The sequence below is a fragment of the Apteryx rowi genome, unplaced genomic scaffold, assembly GCF_003343035.1.
Source record: "Apteryx rowi isolate R43461 unplaced genomic scaffold, aptRow1 scaffold_133, whole genome shotgun sequence".
NCBI lineage: Eukaryota > Metazoa > Chordata > Aves > Apterygiformes > Apterygidae > Apteryx > Apteryx rowi.
The window spans coordinates 392,721-411,256 of record NW_020447564.1 but is presented as its reverse complement, the minus strand read 5'-3'; the positions used below and the strand labels follow the sequence as shown (position 1 = coordinate 411,256).

The 18,536-nt window shown below is 42.1% G+C and overlaps 1 protein-coding gene across 3 annotated transcripts in view; it reads right to left on the bottom strand.

Annotated features, from left to right (window-relative positions):
- Nucleotides 1-18,536, bottom strand: part of STAB2 (stabilin 2) — a 97,601-nt gene that overhangs the window by 15,607 nt on the left and 63,458 nt on the right. For all 3 annotated transcript variants that reach the window (XM_026056772.1, XM_026056770.1, XM_026056771.1), the window contains 16 exons: nt 17,990-18,066; nt 16,424-16,549; nt 15,820-15,893; nt 14,037-14,108; nt 11,214-11,333; nt 10,168-10,215; nt 8,964-9,047; nt 8,714-8,860; nt 8,194-8,325; nt 7,773-7,832; nt 6,973-7,149; nt 6,778-6,867; nt 5,778-5,924; nt 4,137-4,193; nt 2,795-2,918; nt 1,057-1,206 (listed from right to left, as the gene is read on the bottom strand). In XM_026056772.1, the coding sequence (XP_025912557.1) occupies nt 1,057-1,206; nt 2,795-2,918; nt 4,137-4,193; nt 5,778-5,924; nt 6,778-6,867; nt 6,973-7,149; nt 7,773-7,832; nt 8,194-8,325; nt 8,714-8,860; nt 8,964-9,047; nt 10,168-10,215; nt 11,214-11,333; nt 14,037-14,108; nt 15,820-15,893; nt 16,424-16,549; nt 17,990-18,066 (1,685 nt within the window). The remainder of the gene's footprint in view (nt 1-1,056; nt 1,207-2,794; nt 2,919-4,136; nt 4,194-5,777; nt 5,925-6,777; nt 6,868-6,972; nt 7,150-7,772; nt 7,833-8,193; nt 8,326-8,713; nt 8,861-8,963; nt 9,048-10,167; nt 10,216-11,213; nt 11,334-14,036; nt 14,109-15,819; nt 15,894-16,423; nt 16,550-17,989; nt 18,067-18,536) is intronic.

Here is an 18,536-nt window from a genome sequence, read left to right as displayed (position 1 = left end):
TATAACTTGTGTATTGAGTTCCTCTTGAGGAGTTATTGATGGCTCTGTGTGTTGTAATGTAACAAAATTGCATCCTTTTTTCCTCAATATTGTTGTTTATAGAGGAAAATAATGTGGGATTTGGTGAAATTCTGAGTTTGTAAAAGCCTGGTGCTGCTGAAATGGAGTTCTACCCTCTGACTTCCATTCACTTAGTCCAATTACTTAGCTTATGGCTAGCATAAGCCTGTATTAAAAAGAAGGGGCTGTAAGACCTTCCTCTGTTAAATATTGTAATCTGGGTTTCAGACTAACAGCTCATGTGGAGTTTATGCTATGGTGTGCTGTAAAATGGATAAACTGCAGGTAAGCATAGTTCTGAGTGCTGGTATCTGGTGCCCTGCCTTTGCTCTAAGGCTATCCACCTATAACCCACAACTGAATGTGCTCATGGATGCTACCAGTGCATGCAGTGTTAGGATGGAACAGTTAAGACTGTAACTTGCCATCAGAAAGTTTTATGCCGGGAAAACATTTAAATTCAAAGGGTGACATTAACCCTTGTGAGGAAACGTGAGGCTTGTTCCACCTAGGTTACACTTACAACCACAGCAAAGGGGGTTATTTGGGCAACTTCTGAGCTGCTGTCCCTCTTCACAGACTACCTTCATCTTTTCTTTCCTTCACTGGCTGTCTCCTCTTGCATTCCTCTATAAACCACATTGCTAAAATACTGTCTTGCCCTTTACTGGGATGGGGTACAAGGCTGTGCTGTAGCTGAAAAGACTTGCTGACTAAGGTTCTGTATTTGATGTTTAGGTATTGTATATAAGTAACAGGAGGAGCCTTGCACTGAGGGCTAACTACAAGCCTCTGTCCTCACCACCTTCTCCTCCTCCTCCCTTTTGTGGATCTCTCTTCTGAGACCTTGTGCTATCTGTCTGTGTGAGGAAGAACTCAGGAGAAATGTTAACGATGAAATGGAGAAGCATTTCTTGGTCTACTTAAAAACCTACCATGGACAAAATAGTTTGGACTTGTAATGGGAAACAGTATAGAAGTGAAACTTAAACATACGTTTGCAGTCAGAGCCATATCTGCCTGGCAAACACAGCTCACATGAAGTCCCATTGAAGCCGCTGTCACAGTTGCACTCTCCTGTCCCTGTGTATCCATCATCACAGGAGCCATGGTTATTGCATGGGGTCTCTGGCCCTCCTGGGCAAGCTGAAATTTTAAAAGAAGTGGCTGATGAGCTCAAGTGCATGTTTTTGTTGTCACCATTCATTATTCTGTAAAAGCCTTGAACAGTGAAATACTTATGAATGCATCTCTGTTAGGCTTTGTAAAAGCAATTGTGATACTTCCAAGTGCAAGTTTATGCTCCTAATGCCTTCAGTTACTTTTACAAATCCTAGCAGAAAGATGTAGTGGACTCTTCCAGCCCTGGGTACTGAGAGCTGTTATCTAGAGCTTGCTTATTCAGACCCCTGGGAGATGTGTGCACCATCAGCAATCCCTAGCTCATGCTCATATCAGGCCCACCTGCATGTCTGCACACCAGCACACTGCTGGGGTGAGCCCTGGTTACCCCTGGGCTGGAAGGGCAGCTCAGGCTGGCCAAAAATGTTTGGGACCAGCATGTGCCCAGATTTTGTTCATGAAATCTGGACAAAGAGTGAGCTGGCAGGGCTAAGTTTGCCCAGACCAGTCTGCTAGCAGTTACCTGCACTGGGATCTCCCTAAGCACTGTGCCACTGCTTGGGGTCCAAACTGTGGCTGGGCCACCCTCAGCAACAAGGAGGCAAATCATTTTGGTCATCAGTTCAGCTGGCCTGATACTGCACTGTCGCTTGCCTCCCTTCTCACAATATGGCATATTCAGGGTCTCAGCATGGCATGTTGCCTGAGTGGAGCTGAGAAAAATCAAAGGGAACAACTGACTGCTTGAAGCTCCTCAGACATAGCGTGTGTGGATACAGCTAACTGAGGTTGGGAGACTTGGTGCTAGATGAGCTGATGAGAGCCTTAATACTGTTCCCCTGTGGTGCTGGCATTTGAAGTTGATACTCATGTAAATTAGGAGCTAACTGGGAGGAACTGCTGCATTTCCTCACAGAACCATGACTATGTCCAATGATTTAGGAGACCAGAGTTCATTAGTGTCTGCTAACAAACAGCTGGAGGTAAAACCTCCCTAGTGCTCTCATGCCTGTTTAAAACTACATTGGGCAATTTCTGAGCTTACCAGTGGCATGTGCACTTGTGGATGGGTGAGGAATGCTACAGCATGTGCTTAGTGTGTTCTGGTGTTGCAGTCTCTAGCCTGATGTGTTTTTTTTGCTTTCAAAGGACTTTCAGCTGGTGACTGATTAAGACTCTCTAGGTATGCTTACAATATAGCAATCTTTACTCTTTATAATATTCACTTAGTTCATTACTAGCATGGAGTTTAAAACTTGCTGTAAACATGTGAAAAAGATTATTTGCAGTCAAAAGCAGTAATACTTTTTGTGTACTTCAGTTCTTGCAACAGAATCCCTGTTTTGCAGATAGTCTCTATTCATGTCTCTTATTGCAGATCACATAGTTCAAGTTTCCATAGCTCATGTTTCATAAAGGCCCATTCCTCCTGTGTAGACCATGCTGATTCTGGATACAAATGCAGTAATTACTGCAGGGATGCATTTCCCCTAGCTACTCCGTATCCCCTCTTTCAACTATTGACTCTAAGGAGCAGCGGCCTTCCTTTCCTGTTAGCTTTTCTGTTAGCTGGGTATTAAGAGGACACCAACTTGCAGCAGGGAAATCCTACCTTGGCAGTCTTGCCCAAAGTAACCCTCGCAGCACTTTGCGGTATGGATCACCATCGAACAATTCCTGCGACAGCCATGTCTCGGCAGCCCATAGGATTCATACATACATCTGTGAATCCCTTCCTGGGCATTGCATGTTCCAGCATAGAAAGGGAGAAAAACACAGCAAGATGAGTGGTCTCTGAATTTTTTTGTGTTTTAATTTTTTTTACTCGTATTATTGTTGATGTGGGCTGAATCAAACTGTTGTTGCTAGAAAGTCCCAGCTGCTCACTTAGCATCTGATGAGCTGCTTGTTTTTCCAGGAAAGCCAATACTGATTCTGGTTCTTCTAAATGTAACAGGTAGTAATTTGTGGGTGTTTCGGCATCTACTTCATAAACCTCTGAGCTGTCCATACGCCCAGAGTGTGAATATTGGAGAGGGGCAAAGCAGTTCTGGGGATGGGGGATATACCAAAGTAAGCTGTTTCTTAAGGTGAGCCAGAGTAAGCAGCTGACAAATATTTGAGCCTGGCTACGAATCCCTTTCTGTAAGGGAAACTGATAAACGGAGAAGATTTAAACTCTTCTAGTCTCCTGTCCCAATGAAACAAGGCTCAAGCAACTCCATTCTGTATTGGTTTTTGGTTGGTAATGACTGGGGTTGAGCAAAAAGAGTGGCCCCTGATTATCTTTCTGCTAAGGGAAAGACAGGAAGCTAATTCCAAAAGCAGCAACTGAACAGCTGAGGGGCTCCTGGCAAGGAGCTGGGATCGCTGTGGCTAGGGAACAGGGGACCCAAATCCCTGTGTAACCAGGACTTGTTACTTCCTCTGCTCACAGAACAGCTGTTGAAATACAACAACTAGTTTCAAAGCTAATTTTTATTGCTGGAATGAGTCAGGATACTGGCGATACCTGGAGTTGCCCAGGGTTTTCATCTCAATGTGTTTCCTAGGACCTGATGTCAGTGAAAAGCTGCCTGAGGCATCCACAGATGCTGTGAGTGGTCAGGATTTATCTGATGTGTGAAAAGTGCAGATATGAGACCATCACCTTCTCTTTCATTGCTGACTTCATGAGCACCATTAATGAGGATGGAGGAACTGCTCCAAAGTCAGCTGAAGCACCTGCTTCAGTGCATGCAGTGTGAGCATCTGACAAGATTCTCCCATCATCAGGATGTGTGTGCTCAGGGCCAAAGCTTTCCCTTGGTGAGGTTTTATGGCTTCATTTAATTGTGTGGTTTCATTGTTCAGAGTTCCCTTTTTTGTCAAAGAAACTTATTCTAGTTTAGGATTATGTGAAGTACGGAGACCAGCAGGCTGGACGCCTTAAACGCATGATTTTAACGTATTACCTTTGGTTTTGTCCCTGGAGGGCACTTAGAATTACTGAAACAGCTAACGCAATACCCCTGTTGTAGAAAAGGGAGAAAAAACAAACAAACTTGTATTAAAAATAATAACAACAACAAAAGGCTATTCAAAATGGCCAAGAGTGTTTGTTTTACGTGAACAGTAAATATGAGCAGAAAAGAATGTGGACTTATTACTCTTAATACAGATTATAAGAATTTTGAAGAAAGAGTAAAGGAAAATGACAATGAAATAGTTGCATTAATTTAAAGAAGTGAAATGTAAGAAATGGAATTCACATCAGAATAAAAGCTCTGGAAGAAGAAATTTCCCCCCAGTTTAACAACTGGGGAAAGGAGATGGTGGACAGTCTCCAAACAAGTATTGACACAGGGCAAATCAGATTTGGAAGTCTAACCCTTTTCCAGTATTCCAAATTAATTATCAGGAAGTGCTGACCAGATGTGTAGAAATAATAGCTATTTCACTTCATTTAACAAACCATGAAACAAAATGTACCTTGTGCAGACATGATATACAAAAGTTCTGATTTTCTAACTGAAATGTAAATTCCAATAAGCTTCCTGAGATTGACTAAATGAAAACATTTGTTTTATCTAGGTACATTTATTTTTATATATATATATATATATATATATAAAAAAATAAGTTGAAGTAAATTTGGTCTTGAAACAATTTCAAATTGTTCCATTTTGAAAATACTGAATTAAACAGAATTATCAGAAACAAAAACATTAGCTGGGGAGAGAAGGAAGATGCAAAGCTGATCATTCACTGAACCTGAGAGGGAAATCACATTTTCTACTGCAAATACTTTGGTTCTAGCACCAAGCACCCCCTCTCTGAAAAATCAAGTCTATTGGGTACTCTACCTCAGTGATGAATTCCAGAAAGCTTCCTTCTCATTCTGGATACCAACATAGTCCTTGCTGATACTGTATGGATGCCTTGTGTGTACTGTGAGTGTCTAGAAATCTATAGATTTCAAAACATCCTATTTACAGGACACATCAAAGTTCATGCAGGAAATTTCCTCCATACTGAGAATGCATATTCAGGTGCCTTAAAACATATTTCTGTGAAAGAACATATGTGAGACACGTAGCCCCTGGCTTACAGGCTAGGCAGTTGTTTTGTGTCCTTAATGCTTTAGCATTAGGATAGTATCCCATAGCTGGGACAGTAATGCTCTTTCCTTGTAAGTGGGAACTTTATATAAAGTCTGTATGACCAAATACATAGGGTGAATATGTATTATTCAAAAGCAGACTGGAAAAATCCATGCTTGCATTGTAAGGTACTGCTCTGGCTTGGGGAAAAAATGTTGAAATCTGGTCAGAGCTAGCTAAGTTACTCTTAAATGGCAACCACTTATCTCCTGTGTTCCTTAGCATTGATACAAGATTATCTCTGCACATCTCTTAGGCGCAGCATTGCATTTCTTTTTAACCTGTGCTTTAGCCAGTGTGGCAAATATGAAGCAGCAGCTGAAGGCAGCCTGAAGTGATAGTACTTAATCTCCATAGTGCTGAAGCTGTTGTGAGTGTTGTTCCTGGTTTCTGTAAGGATAGGGTTTGGCCCACAGGCCATGCCTTCACTGGGGAAACAAATGCCAGACTGACCAGAAAATCCACAGTGAAAAAGCTGTCGCAGCGGCCCCCCAGGCTGGGATCCATCAGCAGGCAGTCGATGCCATATGCGATACCCCCATCGAATTCCAGCTGCCGCTGCACTATCTTACACCTCCTGTCATTCAGGAAAAGGGCGCCCTGAAAGACAGGACAAGAGAGGAAAGGTACAACAAATCAAAAGCCAATTTTCCTTGGGTTCAAACCAAATCCAGATCCTGAATGGGAATTAGGAATGATTCTCCCTCTGTAGGAAAGCTCCAATGTAAAATGGTGTGTCAAACTATCCTGTAGGTAACACTGATGGCTGCAGGGGCTGGAAATCAGTTTTGGGACCTTTCTTCCTGCAGCTCAGGGTCCTGTAACGTCACAGATGGCAGATCCTTTTCCTCTCCTAAAGAACACAGAGCACACCTGTGCTATGGCTGCAGGTTTGCCTTATGTGTATTCTAGTTTGGCCTCATTTTCAGTGGCGGATGCCAGTCAGAGAATGTGTGGGTTATGATCCAGTACTTCTGCACAGAAAAACATGCTGTTGTTCTGGCTTAACAGATTGCATATGCACCTGCATGTTAGTGCCTAAATACTTACAGACCAGAGTTTGTGTGCAGATGCTGCATTCATGAGGTTTCTCCCAAATCCAAGTTCATCTTACAGTTTTGCATTGTGTATTTCATCGAGGGAAAAGTTCAAATGTGCTGGTGTTTGTCTGTTCAGGTAACTCTGAGAGCTATTTTGAACAAATGGCATCTTACAGCAGAGAAAATGATGGCTCTAAAAAGTCTTACAGACTGTCTTATTTGCCAGTCTAGCCTGCTGAATCGTTTGGGGTGGCTGACAGATTTGGGAGCTGTTAGCGTGGACTGGCAAAGACCAAGTAATTTTTGGTGCCACTGGCCCCTTCTGCAGGCTCTGCATAGGCACAGTGGAGTCTGCCTGAGTAGATCCTGCTGCAGGGGCTAGGGGTAAATATGATGGCAGGGCAAACACTTACGATCTCCCTGTTATCCCCGCAGCTAACGCTGAGGTTGGAGCCCTGCAGGGTTTTCAGTAAGCTGTAGCGGGGGAGCTGGTAGGCCAACACCTGGGAAGAAAATGGAGATGCATGTTTGGTCTTGTGCATCTTAGCCTTGCTATGCTTCTAGCCTTGCTTAGCCTTGGCGATGCTTCTAAAAATCAAAGGCTTTACCTCTGCATCTCGGATGACGTGGAATTTGAGGTACTGCACCAGTTTGTCTGTGTTGGACTTCTTGAACAGGAAGTCCCGCTGTTCCTGTGGGAGGCCTCTGATAGCTGCGTCCGTGGGCCAGAAGAGCGTGACAGGTTTGTGAATGGGATCGTTGATCAGACTGAGCAGGTGGTTGTTCTGCAACACAGCCAAAAAAAAAAAAAAAAAAAAAAAACCCCAAGGAAAAAAAAACCCCAAACAACCAAACCCCCCCAAACCAAGGAGGGGTAGAACTAATTGTCCCTCTAAAATGAGGTTGACCCTGAAGGATGAATGCCCATTATAAGGGGGATTCAGTGGCTTGGGATGTTATAGTGACAAATGCCCTGATGGCTTCCTGGTCAATGGCCTGCAAGTGCCGTGACTTTAAAAACTGGATGCCTGAGTTGAGCTGCCAAAGTTCAGTTCATGGCCCAATTCTCAAAAGTGTTTTAGTACACAGGACTGCCCACTAAAAATCAGGCTGCAGGCCCAGCTTTGGGCTTGAGAAATTGTGCTTGGGTCAAATCTTGGCCACATAGTCTTGGCATACAGTAGGTCAGAGCTGAGCTGGGAGAGGACAGGTCGTGGCAGGTCCGCTTGATGTCCCTTCCTGTGGGACAGGAACTGCATGAAGACCAGGTTTGTCACATACCTTTTTGCAAGCCCTGTGAATCTATTGAGCACCATCCTGTCAGTGATGCTGTGTGCCAAGTCTGCACTTTCGTCTAAAAAATGTGTCTAAAACCTATGCCTGATGGCTGCTGATTCATTATTCTTACCTCTAGCAAGTTGCTGAACAGGATGTATCCATGTTTGGCTGCAACCATTTTGAGGCTTTCCTGCAAAGAAAGACATATGCAGTAGATTTATCTAATAAATACATTATATGGGCATTTAAAAAAGAAGGTATTAGCTTGCTTTCCCCTGTTAAGTCACTCTCTGTTATGAAATCAAAGCCATTGTAAAAGCCCTGTGCAGAAGTCCTCTTATACTATTCTTTGTATAAATATAATTCTTGAAGGAATTTTAAATATACAGGCATTTATTCATCAATGTCAAATTATGCTTGTATAGGAGTTTATAGCATCACTGTTCTCTGTATGTGTTACATATCTTGGGAGCTTTTCCACATTTACTGGTAGATATAAGAATGGTGCAGCCTTAGCACTTCAGAAAGCATGTGTAATGAACTGTACGTACCTTCTTAGTGCCTGGGGGAAATTCCTGAATCTGCGATGGGACCAGAACTTGGTTTATGACATGGATCACGCCATTTGTGCCAACAGCATCACTGAATATAATTTCAGCTTTATTGTTCAAATACACAGAGTTCTGAAAGGTAACAAAAAATGTTTTTTGTGGGAGAGTGATGCTGATGCCAAAATTCTTTGATATGGTGAGCTCACTCACTGCTTTCTTTGCAACAAGTAGTAGCCTCAGTTTTAATAAGTCACCCCTTGCCCTTTCAAACTCTGGTCATGCTCATAAAGCTGCACTCGGAGGATAAAATAACTCATCAAAGCAGGGATCATGCAACTGCAGTCTTAGCATAGCAAATACGAAGTGTTGAATTTTTCAGCTGAATGGGAAATCCTTTTTTCAATTCTATTTATTTACTTTTTTGTGCATCAAAGAAGGAAGGGGATTGTTCTGATTTTAAAAAAGCTAAAAGACAGCAGACAGCTTTATTCTGATTGCTACCTCTTCATTGCTCTGTTACCTGAGAATAGCTGATCTGTATAGGGTCCCCATGGAGAGAAGTGATGCTTGCAATTGTTGTCAGGTCATTATACAATAGACTGGCACAACCCACCATATGGTACCGAAGGATTTGAGCCATTGTTCCCCTGGCAAGCCAGTCTTTAACCTACAACAGAAAGTGGAGGAGTCGCAAAGCATGCGAGCAAGGCATCTCAATCCAAAAACTTGTGGATGGCTTGCAGAAAGCCTGCGGCTGCTTTCTTACTTACTCGTGGGTCAGTGTTTAATACATCTGTGCGAGGTACGAATAGAGTGAAAGGTCCAGGACCTGCAATATCTCTGATTGACAAGGCCTGGAAAATTTAAGAGACAAAGCAGTAATGAGTTATTAATGCAAATAATTTCACCCAGTGAACAGACAGAGCCTGGGATAGCCTGTCAAATGAGAAGTGGTGTTTGCAGCCCTAATACTGCTGCGTGCTCAGTTTATTTCCCTGAAATGCAAGAGTGAGAGAAATACTCTTCTACTGGGTGGACTTTCTTTCTCAATCTTATCTGTCACCACTGTATGTAGGTATAAGATGGAAGATTTTTCTGTTTGCTCCTTCAGCTTAAAGTCAAATCTTCATTTTTATGTACCATAATAAACAATACTAAGTGTAAGAAAGGTGAAGAGGGCTATTCTCTCCTGGGCAAGGCAGAATGAAAAACCCTTTCATCTTGAGATATTCAAAAGTGAATACACATATGTTTGTGCATGTGTTTAGCTGATATAGGGTTGTGTGTACCTAGTTGTGGATTTATTACTATTTGAGGTACAAATTGACCTGGGGTATTGCAGGCACTTTACAATGACCATTGATAATCTAAAATAAGAAGAGAAAGCTCTGGTAAAGTGAAATGAAGTCAGTTCTGCTTCCATGGTAGATGGGAGAAACTAGAATATGGGTCTGTGGATTTGCAGGTCAGTGTAGAAGTTTGTGCTGTCCTGATGCATGCAAGTACACAGAGAATTACTGTTGCTGTTCTCCGAAAGGCAGTTGGAAATAGAGGAGCACGTCAGCTGTCTAGCAACATGCAGCAGCATCCTGGGACATTTCAGAGGGGTGACTGAAAATAGCATGTCAAATTGGAAAAGCCTGGGGTGGGTGGGGGTAGTAGAGAAGATGGCTGTTCACATCAGAATTTGAGAGTGAGAAATGCTGGAAGATCTCAGACTGTGAATGGGCAAAAGCTTCAATTTTATGCCTGGCATTGAGGCCCCGAGTTTCCCTGGGGTCTTGGTCTTAATTATTATTTCTCTAGAGGTTTTAATAGCAGTTAATAATTAATAGCAGAGTGATTGGTGATTCCAGTCCTAATTAAGTTAAAGGATGTTGGGTACCCACTGAATCTCTTGGGCCCACTCGCCCTCATGCCCTCAAGAGAAAAAACAAACAACCCCCCATAACCACACCCTCAAGGTTTTCTTACCTCTAGGTGAAAATAAAACCTAGATGTTTTGGAGTCCCTGAGAAGTTCCTGCAATCAAGAATAAGACTTTGTAACAGTGCTGCAAATCTGGAGCAACGTCTGTGGAATACAAATGCAGCACTTGGAATAGGGAGAAGTTTCATGATAGGGATTTTTTGGCCTAGAATAAAAGCTATCCATCTGCACTGTTCCTGTTGTTCTTTTCTTACCTTGCTCTATCAAAGAACAGCCTTCTCTGAAGTCTAAAAAATACCAGTATTAACTCCCTAGTACTGCTTTCATAACAATTATCTATCAGTTTAGTTTTTCTTTTCCTCTTGAAGTTATGTCCTTATTAAGGAGATGTCATGAAACAAACCCATAACTGGACTGTCAGTACTGGAAGGTTGAAGCTGTTACAGGAAAACACATTTTTCTATTTTTGTGTACCAAAGATACTGTAATGGAAAGTTGTATTAGGAAAGTACTTTTAAAAATGTGAGTTCCAATCTTGAAGTACTTTCAAAGGGTCTGATTTTTAAAGCAAAATGCTAGCATGCTCTGAAAATCAAGTTTTCAATATGTTTCAACTTTAAGTTGCCAACTTTAAGTTGTCACTATAAATCATCAAAAACTACACTTTCCAGTGTAGTCTTTGATTTATAGTCCTGATTGGTGTTGTATGAAAGACTATATGTAAATTCACTCTTTTCATACTCAGATCACTGTACCTCTGTGAATGCAGTATCTGGTATAAACTAGTTGCTCTTGAACATGACCCTGAGCAACACGATTTAACTATGAAGTTGGCCTTACCTAGAGCAGGATGTTGGACCAGACTACCTCCAGGAGTCCCCCTCCAACTAAATTATCCCCTGATTCTTTGTGGTGGTTAGGGTTATTTTGCAATTTCCCATTCCCGTATTCTTGGATAGGGATTATTGCGAATTCTGGGATAGATTTATCCATTTATCAAAGACAAAATTGGCATGTTTCAACAGACAACTATTGTATTAAATAACTATTTGAAGAACAATCGGGGACAGTAAACACATGCAATGCTTTACCTGGAAGATATTGCCTCGACATTTAAATCCATCCCCAACGTAGTTACGTTTGCAGGTGCAGGTCCTTTCTGTCAGCTCAGTGTCATTACAGATTGCAAATTCACTGCAGCCTCCATTATTCTTGTAAGATCAAAATTTAAAATACCTTAATGCTGCATTTCTGGGTGTACAAAACAAATCTAGTTCACCATTTTTTCATGTTTTTTAAACTTAAAGGACTTAATCCCACCAGCTTTTGAAACTAGATCTTGTTGAAACTTCTGAGAATATATATTCTTTCTCACAAACGGAAAAGAGCATTTAAGACTCATAAAAAAAAAAACATACAAACTCTCCTTTTATCCATAGGACATAGGTTTTGACTCCTTTCTTATAGCTTTAATTCACTGTCTTATAACTTGATCTAAAAGATTTCCAGGCAGGTCTCATTCTGGGCCTTGGGGATATGATTCTTAGGTGCTCTGCTGAGGCAGCATTGACTTACAAGGAAGGAAACTATCTATGGCTGTAAATTGCTTCAGTGTTGCCAGGAGCCTGTATTTCCAGAGTAGCATTAGCTTAAGACTGTCTGTTGTTCTTTGTCTGATAGCCCAAGCCAGCTAGCCCTACAGGGAACTACCATGTATGCTCTCCTCTAAAACATCTCCCATCTTCCCCTTGGTGGACCACTAGTACAGCCTTGGGCTTGGAGCAGCTGTGATTGTCTCACCTGAGTGCACATCTCTGGAGACCTCTGTGTGCTAATGGGGTGCTCTTCCCACCCAGGAGCAGCACACTGGAGTCTGGGGCTCTCCCAAGTCACAAATGAGATAGATGTCACCTCAGTTTACAAATAAGTTTATTTCCTGGGCTTGTGAGGGAATTGGGCAAAACTGAGAAGCCATCTTATATTCTCTCCATGTGCGTGTCTCTTTGTGTCCCTTCAGCAGCCAGCCATCTCTGGGATCCTTTATCACAGGCTCTGGGTGGGAGCAGAAGCTCCTTTTGGAGCTACCAGTGGGGCTTAACTTGACAGACCATAGTGTGTCCTGGCCGTAAGTAGTGGGTTTGGATTTACTTGCTATTTATTTGGCTAGGTCTAGGTGGATTGCTGGCAATCTTGGGTTTATCAAAGCTTCTCACAAAGCTTTGCTGCACAGAGGTTTGGCCACAGCAAGGCCAAATTAGCCTCTGGTCTGTCAGTGACACTTCTCAAAACTGCCTTTTTTATGGTGTAACTAGCCAGATGGAAGGGCTGGAACAAAGCCTACACAAACAACAGAAAGCAGCAGCTTATAATTTTGAGCTACCTTTCCTCCAGCTTCTGTCTTCAGTGCCCTTGCTCTTCCATCTCTGCAACCTTTTAAGGTTAGAGAAAGTCTGTTGGCAGCCCAGGCTGGCAGGGTGCGAGTTACTGTTTCTGTGCTCAGAGCACACAGAAAAGTGGGTATGTCCCTGCTGCAGCCTGCCAAGAAGGGGAACAGTGCAGCTAACGCAGAGCACCATGTTGCTGCAAATATGTGGTTTGAAGTATCTGAGCTAGCTCGTGCAAAAACTAATGCGGTTAATTCTCAGCCTGCAGTGCTAAGTGAGGGATGGGATGGGAAAAGCCACAGGGAGTCCTGGATTAGTTTATGGTGGAAAGAAAGAAGGGAAATCGTTTCTGTAGAGAATAATTTTATTTTACTATTTCTCCTCAAGCAAGGTTTTCATTCCCTTCCCCCTGCCCAGCTCCGTTGTCTTTGCTTCACTATGCTGTGGGTAACCCTACTCTGTGCTGCAGCTTGCAGTGTAGCTATCCTGCACCATGTGTGCACGAGGATGTGTTGGGAAATTCCCCCAAGAGCAGCCTGTGCACAGCTGTACGGGCCGTGGGGCTCCTGTCTTCAATTGCTCAGCAGGAGCATTGCCCCAGGTGAGCATGTAGGCTGGAACCGCTGGTAAAAACATCTACTCCAGGGATCCTAGATGTGCCCAGGCTCCATGGTACTCTTTGCCTGGGGAATGGATTTCATTAGTAATGACCTGGCAATGCGAGGACTTGATACTCTGATTTGACCATAGTTCAGACAGAGAGAGGATGTATATGCTGACATCTGATTGTGTCTTTCTTTCAGACTGCGCAGATGTCCCAAATCACATGCAAGAACTGATTTCTTCCCCCCCCCCCCCGGCATCTTATATTGTCATTAAATGGAGTTTTTGACCTACAATAGACTCTTCTCTTGGTTCCCAAACTCCTGTCTCCTAGAACAGCTAGACCTAGCCTTTGAGAGTCAACAACCTGAACCTTTGAATTTTTTTGGCATTATCATTTTTGGCACTACTGCTACATGTAATAGATAGCATTTCTCTTCTGCTTTATCATTTGAATCAGGCTCTTTAATTGTGTCTTGTCAAAAACCCCTGCTTTTCTTCTCATATTAACTAAAATGTTGGTAAGCCCTCCAGGTCCCCAACGCAAATTTAGATAGTAACTTTTCATATGAATTCTAGCAGTGACAAAAAATCTGCTGAGAAGACATGACTTACATTTAACTACTACAGACTAGCATCTGTTTCTCTAGATTTGATCTGAAGTTGTTTTTCTGACTCAGTGATGAGTCAAGAGTCCTGACTTGTATTACATTCAGGCTTTGGTTCAGGAAAAGTCCTGACTGCATGCTTAGTTTCTAAAATACTGACAGTGTTAAAGCATATACTGAACTAAGAATGGGCTTAGCTAGTTTTTTGATTCTGGCATAGAGGGGGTAACCCTCATATGTGAGTTCTGAATGCATGCAAAACCCCAATATGCAATGGTTATAACAAGAACTTAAATGCTTTCCATAAAATGATACTTACCTGTGAACACAGACTGATATATGTGCATCTTTTACCATCTCCAGAATATCCCTTCAAGCAATTACATGTTGCCTATAAAGTGAAAATAGGAAACGTATACATGGAAAGGTACCAGTTTCCAACAAGCTCTATCTTCTGTTTCCCTGCCTATCCATCTTGCTCTCTTCCCCCACCCCCTGCTTTTCTGGTTATTTGAAATGACCCCTTCCAACTCCACGCACTGTTACCCTCCTTGTATAACTGGCTAAAAGCCTAAATTGTTTCCCTTGCTTCATTTTTGTTGGTTGATATTCCTCTATCCCCCACATTTTTTTTTTAAGTGTTGAAATATCTCTATAAACATCTCTACAAAACACAGTTGTGTCCTGATGCTGCTATTCAGCTTCTCATTCAGTGGCAATACATTCAATGCTTATGTTATGATTACTCTTTTTTGTACTTGCAGTTATCATGCTGATAAATTAATACAGCTACAAAGAAATGACTTCTCCTCCTCTTCAATTCACTACTTAATGGGGCTCAGTTTAGAATTCACATTTAATATGTAGAAGACGAAATTTTTGGAGGAGATTTCTGCAGCAGAAACAAAAACTGCCAGGCAGTTTAATAGCAATATTTTATAAATCTGGATGTCTCAAACTCCTTGAGAAAGCACAAGCATTTCTAGCATAGAAGTTAGGCTGTGCAGTGATGGGATTTTATAATGGAGGTTATTACTGCTCTTGTGTTAACTGTGTTCCCATGGGTAAGGAAGTATACATAATCATATTGTAGCTACTACTTCTATCATCAGTGACCATGTCAGGAAGAGAATAACCATCATTCATCTTGTCCAGATGGACAAGGAAGGAGTAAGCAGCTCTGCACTCCCGCTAGAAACATGCTGACTTGCAAATGACAGTCAAGGTACAGGGATAATTAATCAGTATCAGCAACAGGAGCTGACAGGGATTATGCCCTGCCCTCTCCTCTCCCTGGGGCAACTGGAAAGCAGGAATCAGACTCTGACTCCTGATCTGTTTTGTTTTTTTTTTTTTTGCCTTGCTCCTGAAGAAATACTGCTGTGCAGTCCCCATTGGAGGACTGCAGCGCTGCCAAGAGCCAATATGAAACTACAGGGATGATAATAAGTGCTGCAATCGGGGAGTTCAGCTTCTTTGGGAACTGTTATTAAAATAGAAACAGTAATCTGTGCAATGTGATTGCCTGGGCCAATTTTTCTCCTCTTCCCCTTAAGTCTTTTTTACTTCTGTCTCTTTGGAGAGTATATGGTATTTCTTCACGATGGTCACAGAATGTTGAAAGAGTGAATGACTATGAGAATTATGATTCAGCCTGTTTTGTCTCTTTGAATACATTTGAGCAATGCTGGGAGAAGGGCTAGTCTGAAATGGAATTTTTCCACAGACAGTTTCTGTAACAATAAAGGAAGTCTTATTTGGTAATATTTTCAAACTGACAGGTTTTCACATGAAAACCTCCAGAAGGAGAAAAAACACTTTTGGATTTGGTTTGAAACATCAGAACAATGTTTGCCTCTACATTTTTTAGATTTCTTCTAACAAATACATTTTTTTTTTTCAGGTTTGTGTCCCCATTTCCCTCCTCAGTGCTCCCCCCCCCCCCCAAAAGAGTGCATTTTTTAGGGGAGCATATACTTTTCAGAATTTTTGTTGTTGCAAAACCCAGTTTCCATTTAAAAGAAAGTTCAGATGGGGAAATTCTTTACCCAACTGGAAATGATCAGTCCAGTCCTATTTATTTGCATTAACAGAGTACTCACTTGATTGGGTCCAGTCTGGGTGCATTCAGCACTTCTATCACAGCCACCGTTGTTCTCTAGACAAGGGTTGATTTCTTTATAAAACAGAAACAGTAGCAAAAAGAGTGACTTATGAATCTCCCTTCTTGGCTTCTCAGAAGTAAAGCATACCAGGCATGCAGATTATGACAACTATGAATCAATGAAATTGTCTTAGCTATTTGATACCTCAGTCTGGCTCTCGTAGTTGCCTTGGTAAAGACTAAAACCCTGCAGTTAGTATTTTTAGAATGGTACGTGGGGAGGTATGGTACCAGACTCTTTCAGTCTGCAATGGTCAGAGGAGCATGGGTGTATCACACTGTGACTGACTGGGCTATCTCTGCTGAGAGGCAGGTCTGTCTTATTAGCTTTGGTGTTATACTGTACTGCTACAGATGCAGTTTGTCAAGTCATATCTACCACATGGTGTTGCAAGAAAGAGTGTTGATATGTCTTTGGCATCAGGGGCTATAGTATCAGGAAACTGCAATCCTGGGTCTTAGATGGATCTTCTTCCATCCACAGAACAATGCACTCCTGTAACTTCCTTCCTTGCGATATACAAGACGTTGTGAATGCTTACCAATGCAGACTATTCCGTCTCCAGTGTACCCAGCCTTGCAAACGCAGACTCTATTTCCAGGTGTTGTTTTTCTACATTCTGCTTTGGCAGAGCAGCCACCATTGCTGGTCTCGCAAGCATCAATAGCTGAACAGTGACAAAAATCCAAATTAAACCAATATGCTTAAATGGCTTTCTCTTCAGATTAAGTCTTCTGCATCTTTTAAAGGGATGTGCTGACATTTTCTGAACAAGGAACCTTTCTGATTTAAGAGTCCATAGATGTCATTAGTGCTAGATATTTATTAATTTCTTACTGATTGCAAGAGGGAAAGTTGAGAAGTGTGGAAAGTAAGAATTCGTCCAGGACTGGCTTTCAGTAATCTCCCATCTTCCCATTCTGTACATTCTAACAAGCCCAGTAAAGAAGGGTACTTCACATTCTTCATTAGGTTAGAGGGGTGTTTGAAGCTTTCCCTTAGTTTGCCCTTTTCTGCACACAGATCAAATGGCCTTCCCTTGCAGGAGGTCTGAAGTCTAATACCACTCAGCCCTCCTGTGACAAAAAGTCCTGGCTGGATGAGGAATGAGGGACAGAGAAGCAGAAATAAGTGGGTCTCTGTAAATCTTGGTTCTGCAGTCCTTGGGTTATTCAAACACAATCATTTATTTTTTTATTTTTTCTTCAAATGACCTCAAATTCCTGTTTCAGCAGCTGGAACATCTAGACTGGGGAGATTACTCGTCCCATAATCTTTTTTGCACAGGAATCATTTGGTATAGGGGAATAAGGGTGAGCACAGAGGCACTATAAGAGGTCTATGTCACCCAGGACTTCCTGCATGTGGGGTGTTTCCCACCAGTAGATTAAACTGGCTTTTAGCTTGATTTGTGCCAGAAGAGAAAAGCAAAGCAGCCAGAGTAAGGGGTGTTAAGATCTTGTATTAGGACCCTGCTAGCCATTGTTATTAGACAAATATGCTCCTGTTCCCAAGAGCATTAGTTTTTTAATCAGCTAAGGATTAGGTAAAGTAACTATAAAAATTAATTACAATCACTGCAGCAGGAAGTCTACTTTGTAAATCTGGATATCCCATACTCTGAGAAGAACACCTAGGATAAACTGTTATTGCCCCTTTCTGAGGTTCATGGACTAAAGAAGCTGTCAACCCAGAAATCTGTGCAAGTTCAGAACACTGACAGTATAACAGGACTGTACAGCTTCCAATAGTTGGAAGTGCTGTTATACCCTGAATTGGCCTCTGTTTGGCTTTGTTGAAAACGGAGAAAAATACATAATCCAGGCATTATTGCTCTACAAAAAATGGGGCCTAGGTTGTGTACAGTATCTTCCCTATTCTCTGATCTCCCTTAGCACAATATCTTGCAACCTGGAGATTGAGTCCTTTGTTTGCTGTGAACCTGCACCTGTTGCACCCTATTCATTTTGAGCACTCTGGCAGCAATTCCTGTTCTTTAACTGCTGTTTAGGGAAGGGCTCATCTCTTACCAGCTCCTCCATCTCACTGTGACCGCAGAGTGCTTCAAGCACGTCCTTTCAAAAGGTAGGAAACAAAGTCCACTTGCCTGCACAGACTGTCCCATTGCCCTTGAATCCAGCTGCACACTTGCAATAGGCGGTGCCATTTGGTAGAAGAAGGCAGCTAGAGAAGTGAAAGGAGGGAAATGACATAAGGGAAAAAACGTAGTCATGTCTCTGGTACAGTTGTCATTGTGCATTGATCTGAAGGTAACATTGCATAGAAATAAGGAGGTATTTAATCTTATGGTATGATGTAGTTATAACCATTAAAATGAACCTAGATCAAACTTTCAGAATGCATTTTGGATGTTTTATTTTAAGTATTAAAAAGTATGCTTTGGGCATGGAAGTGTCCTATCTTCTCACACAGAACACCAGAAATTGTGTGCCTGCTTAGCCAAAAACTGTGTAGAAATTTTTTTGTGCACACGTGTAATTTATTGAGGAACACAGAACTGATGCCCAGGAATGGTGGCCAGACTTTTGGGTGCCCCAGGTTAAAGTTTGTTTTTCTGGAAAGTTTGGCCGTCTGTATGCAAGTGTGGATTTACTGCCTCATAAACACTGGTCAACACAAGGACTGCTCCCTGC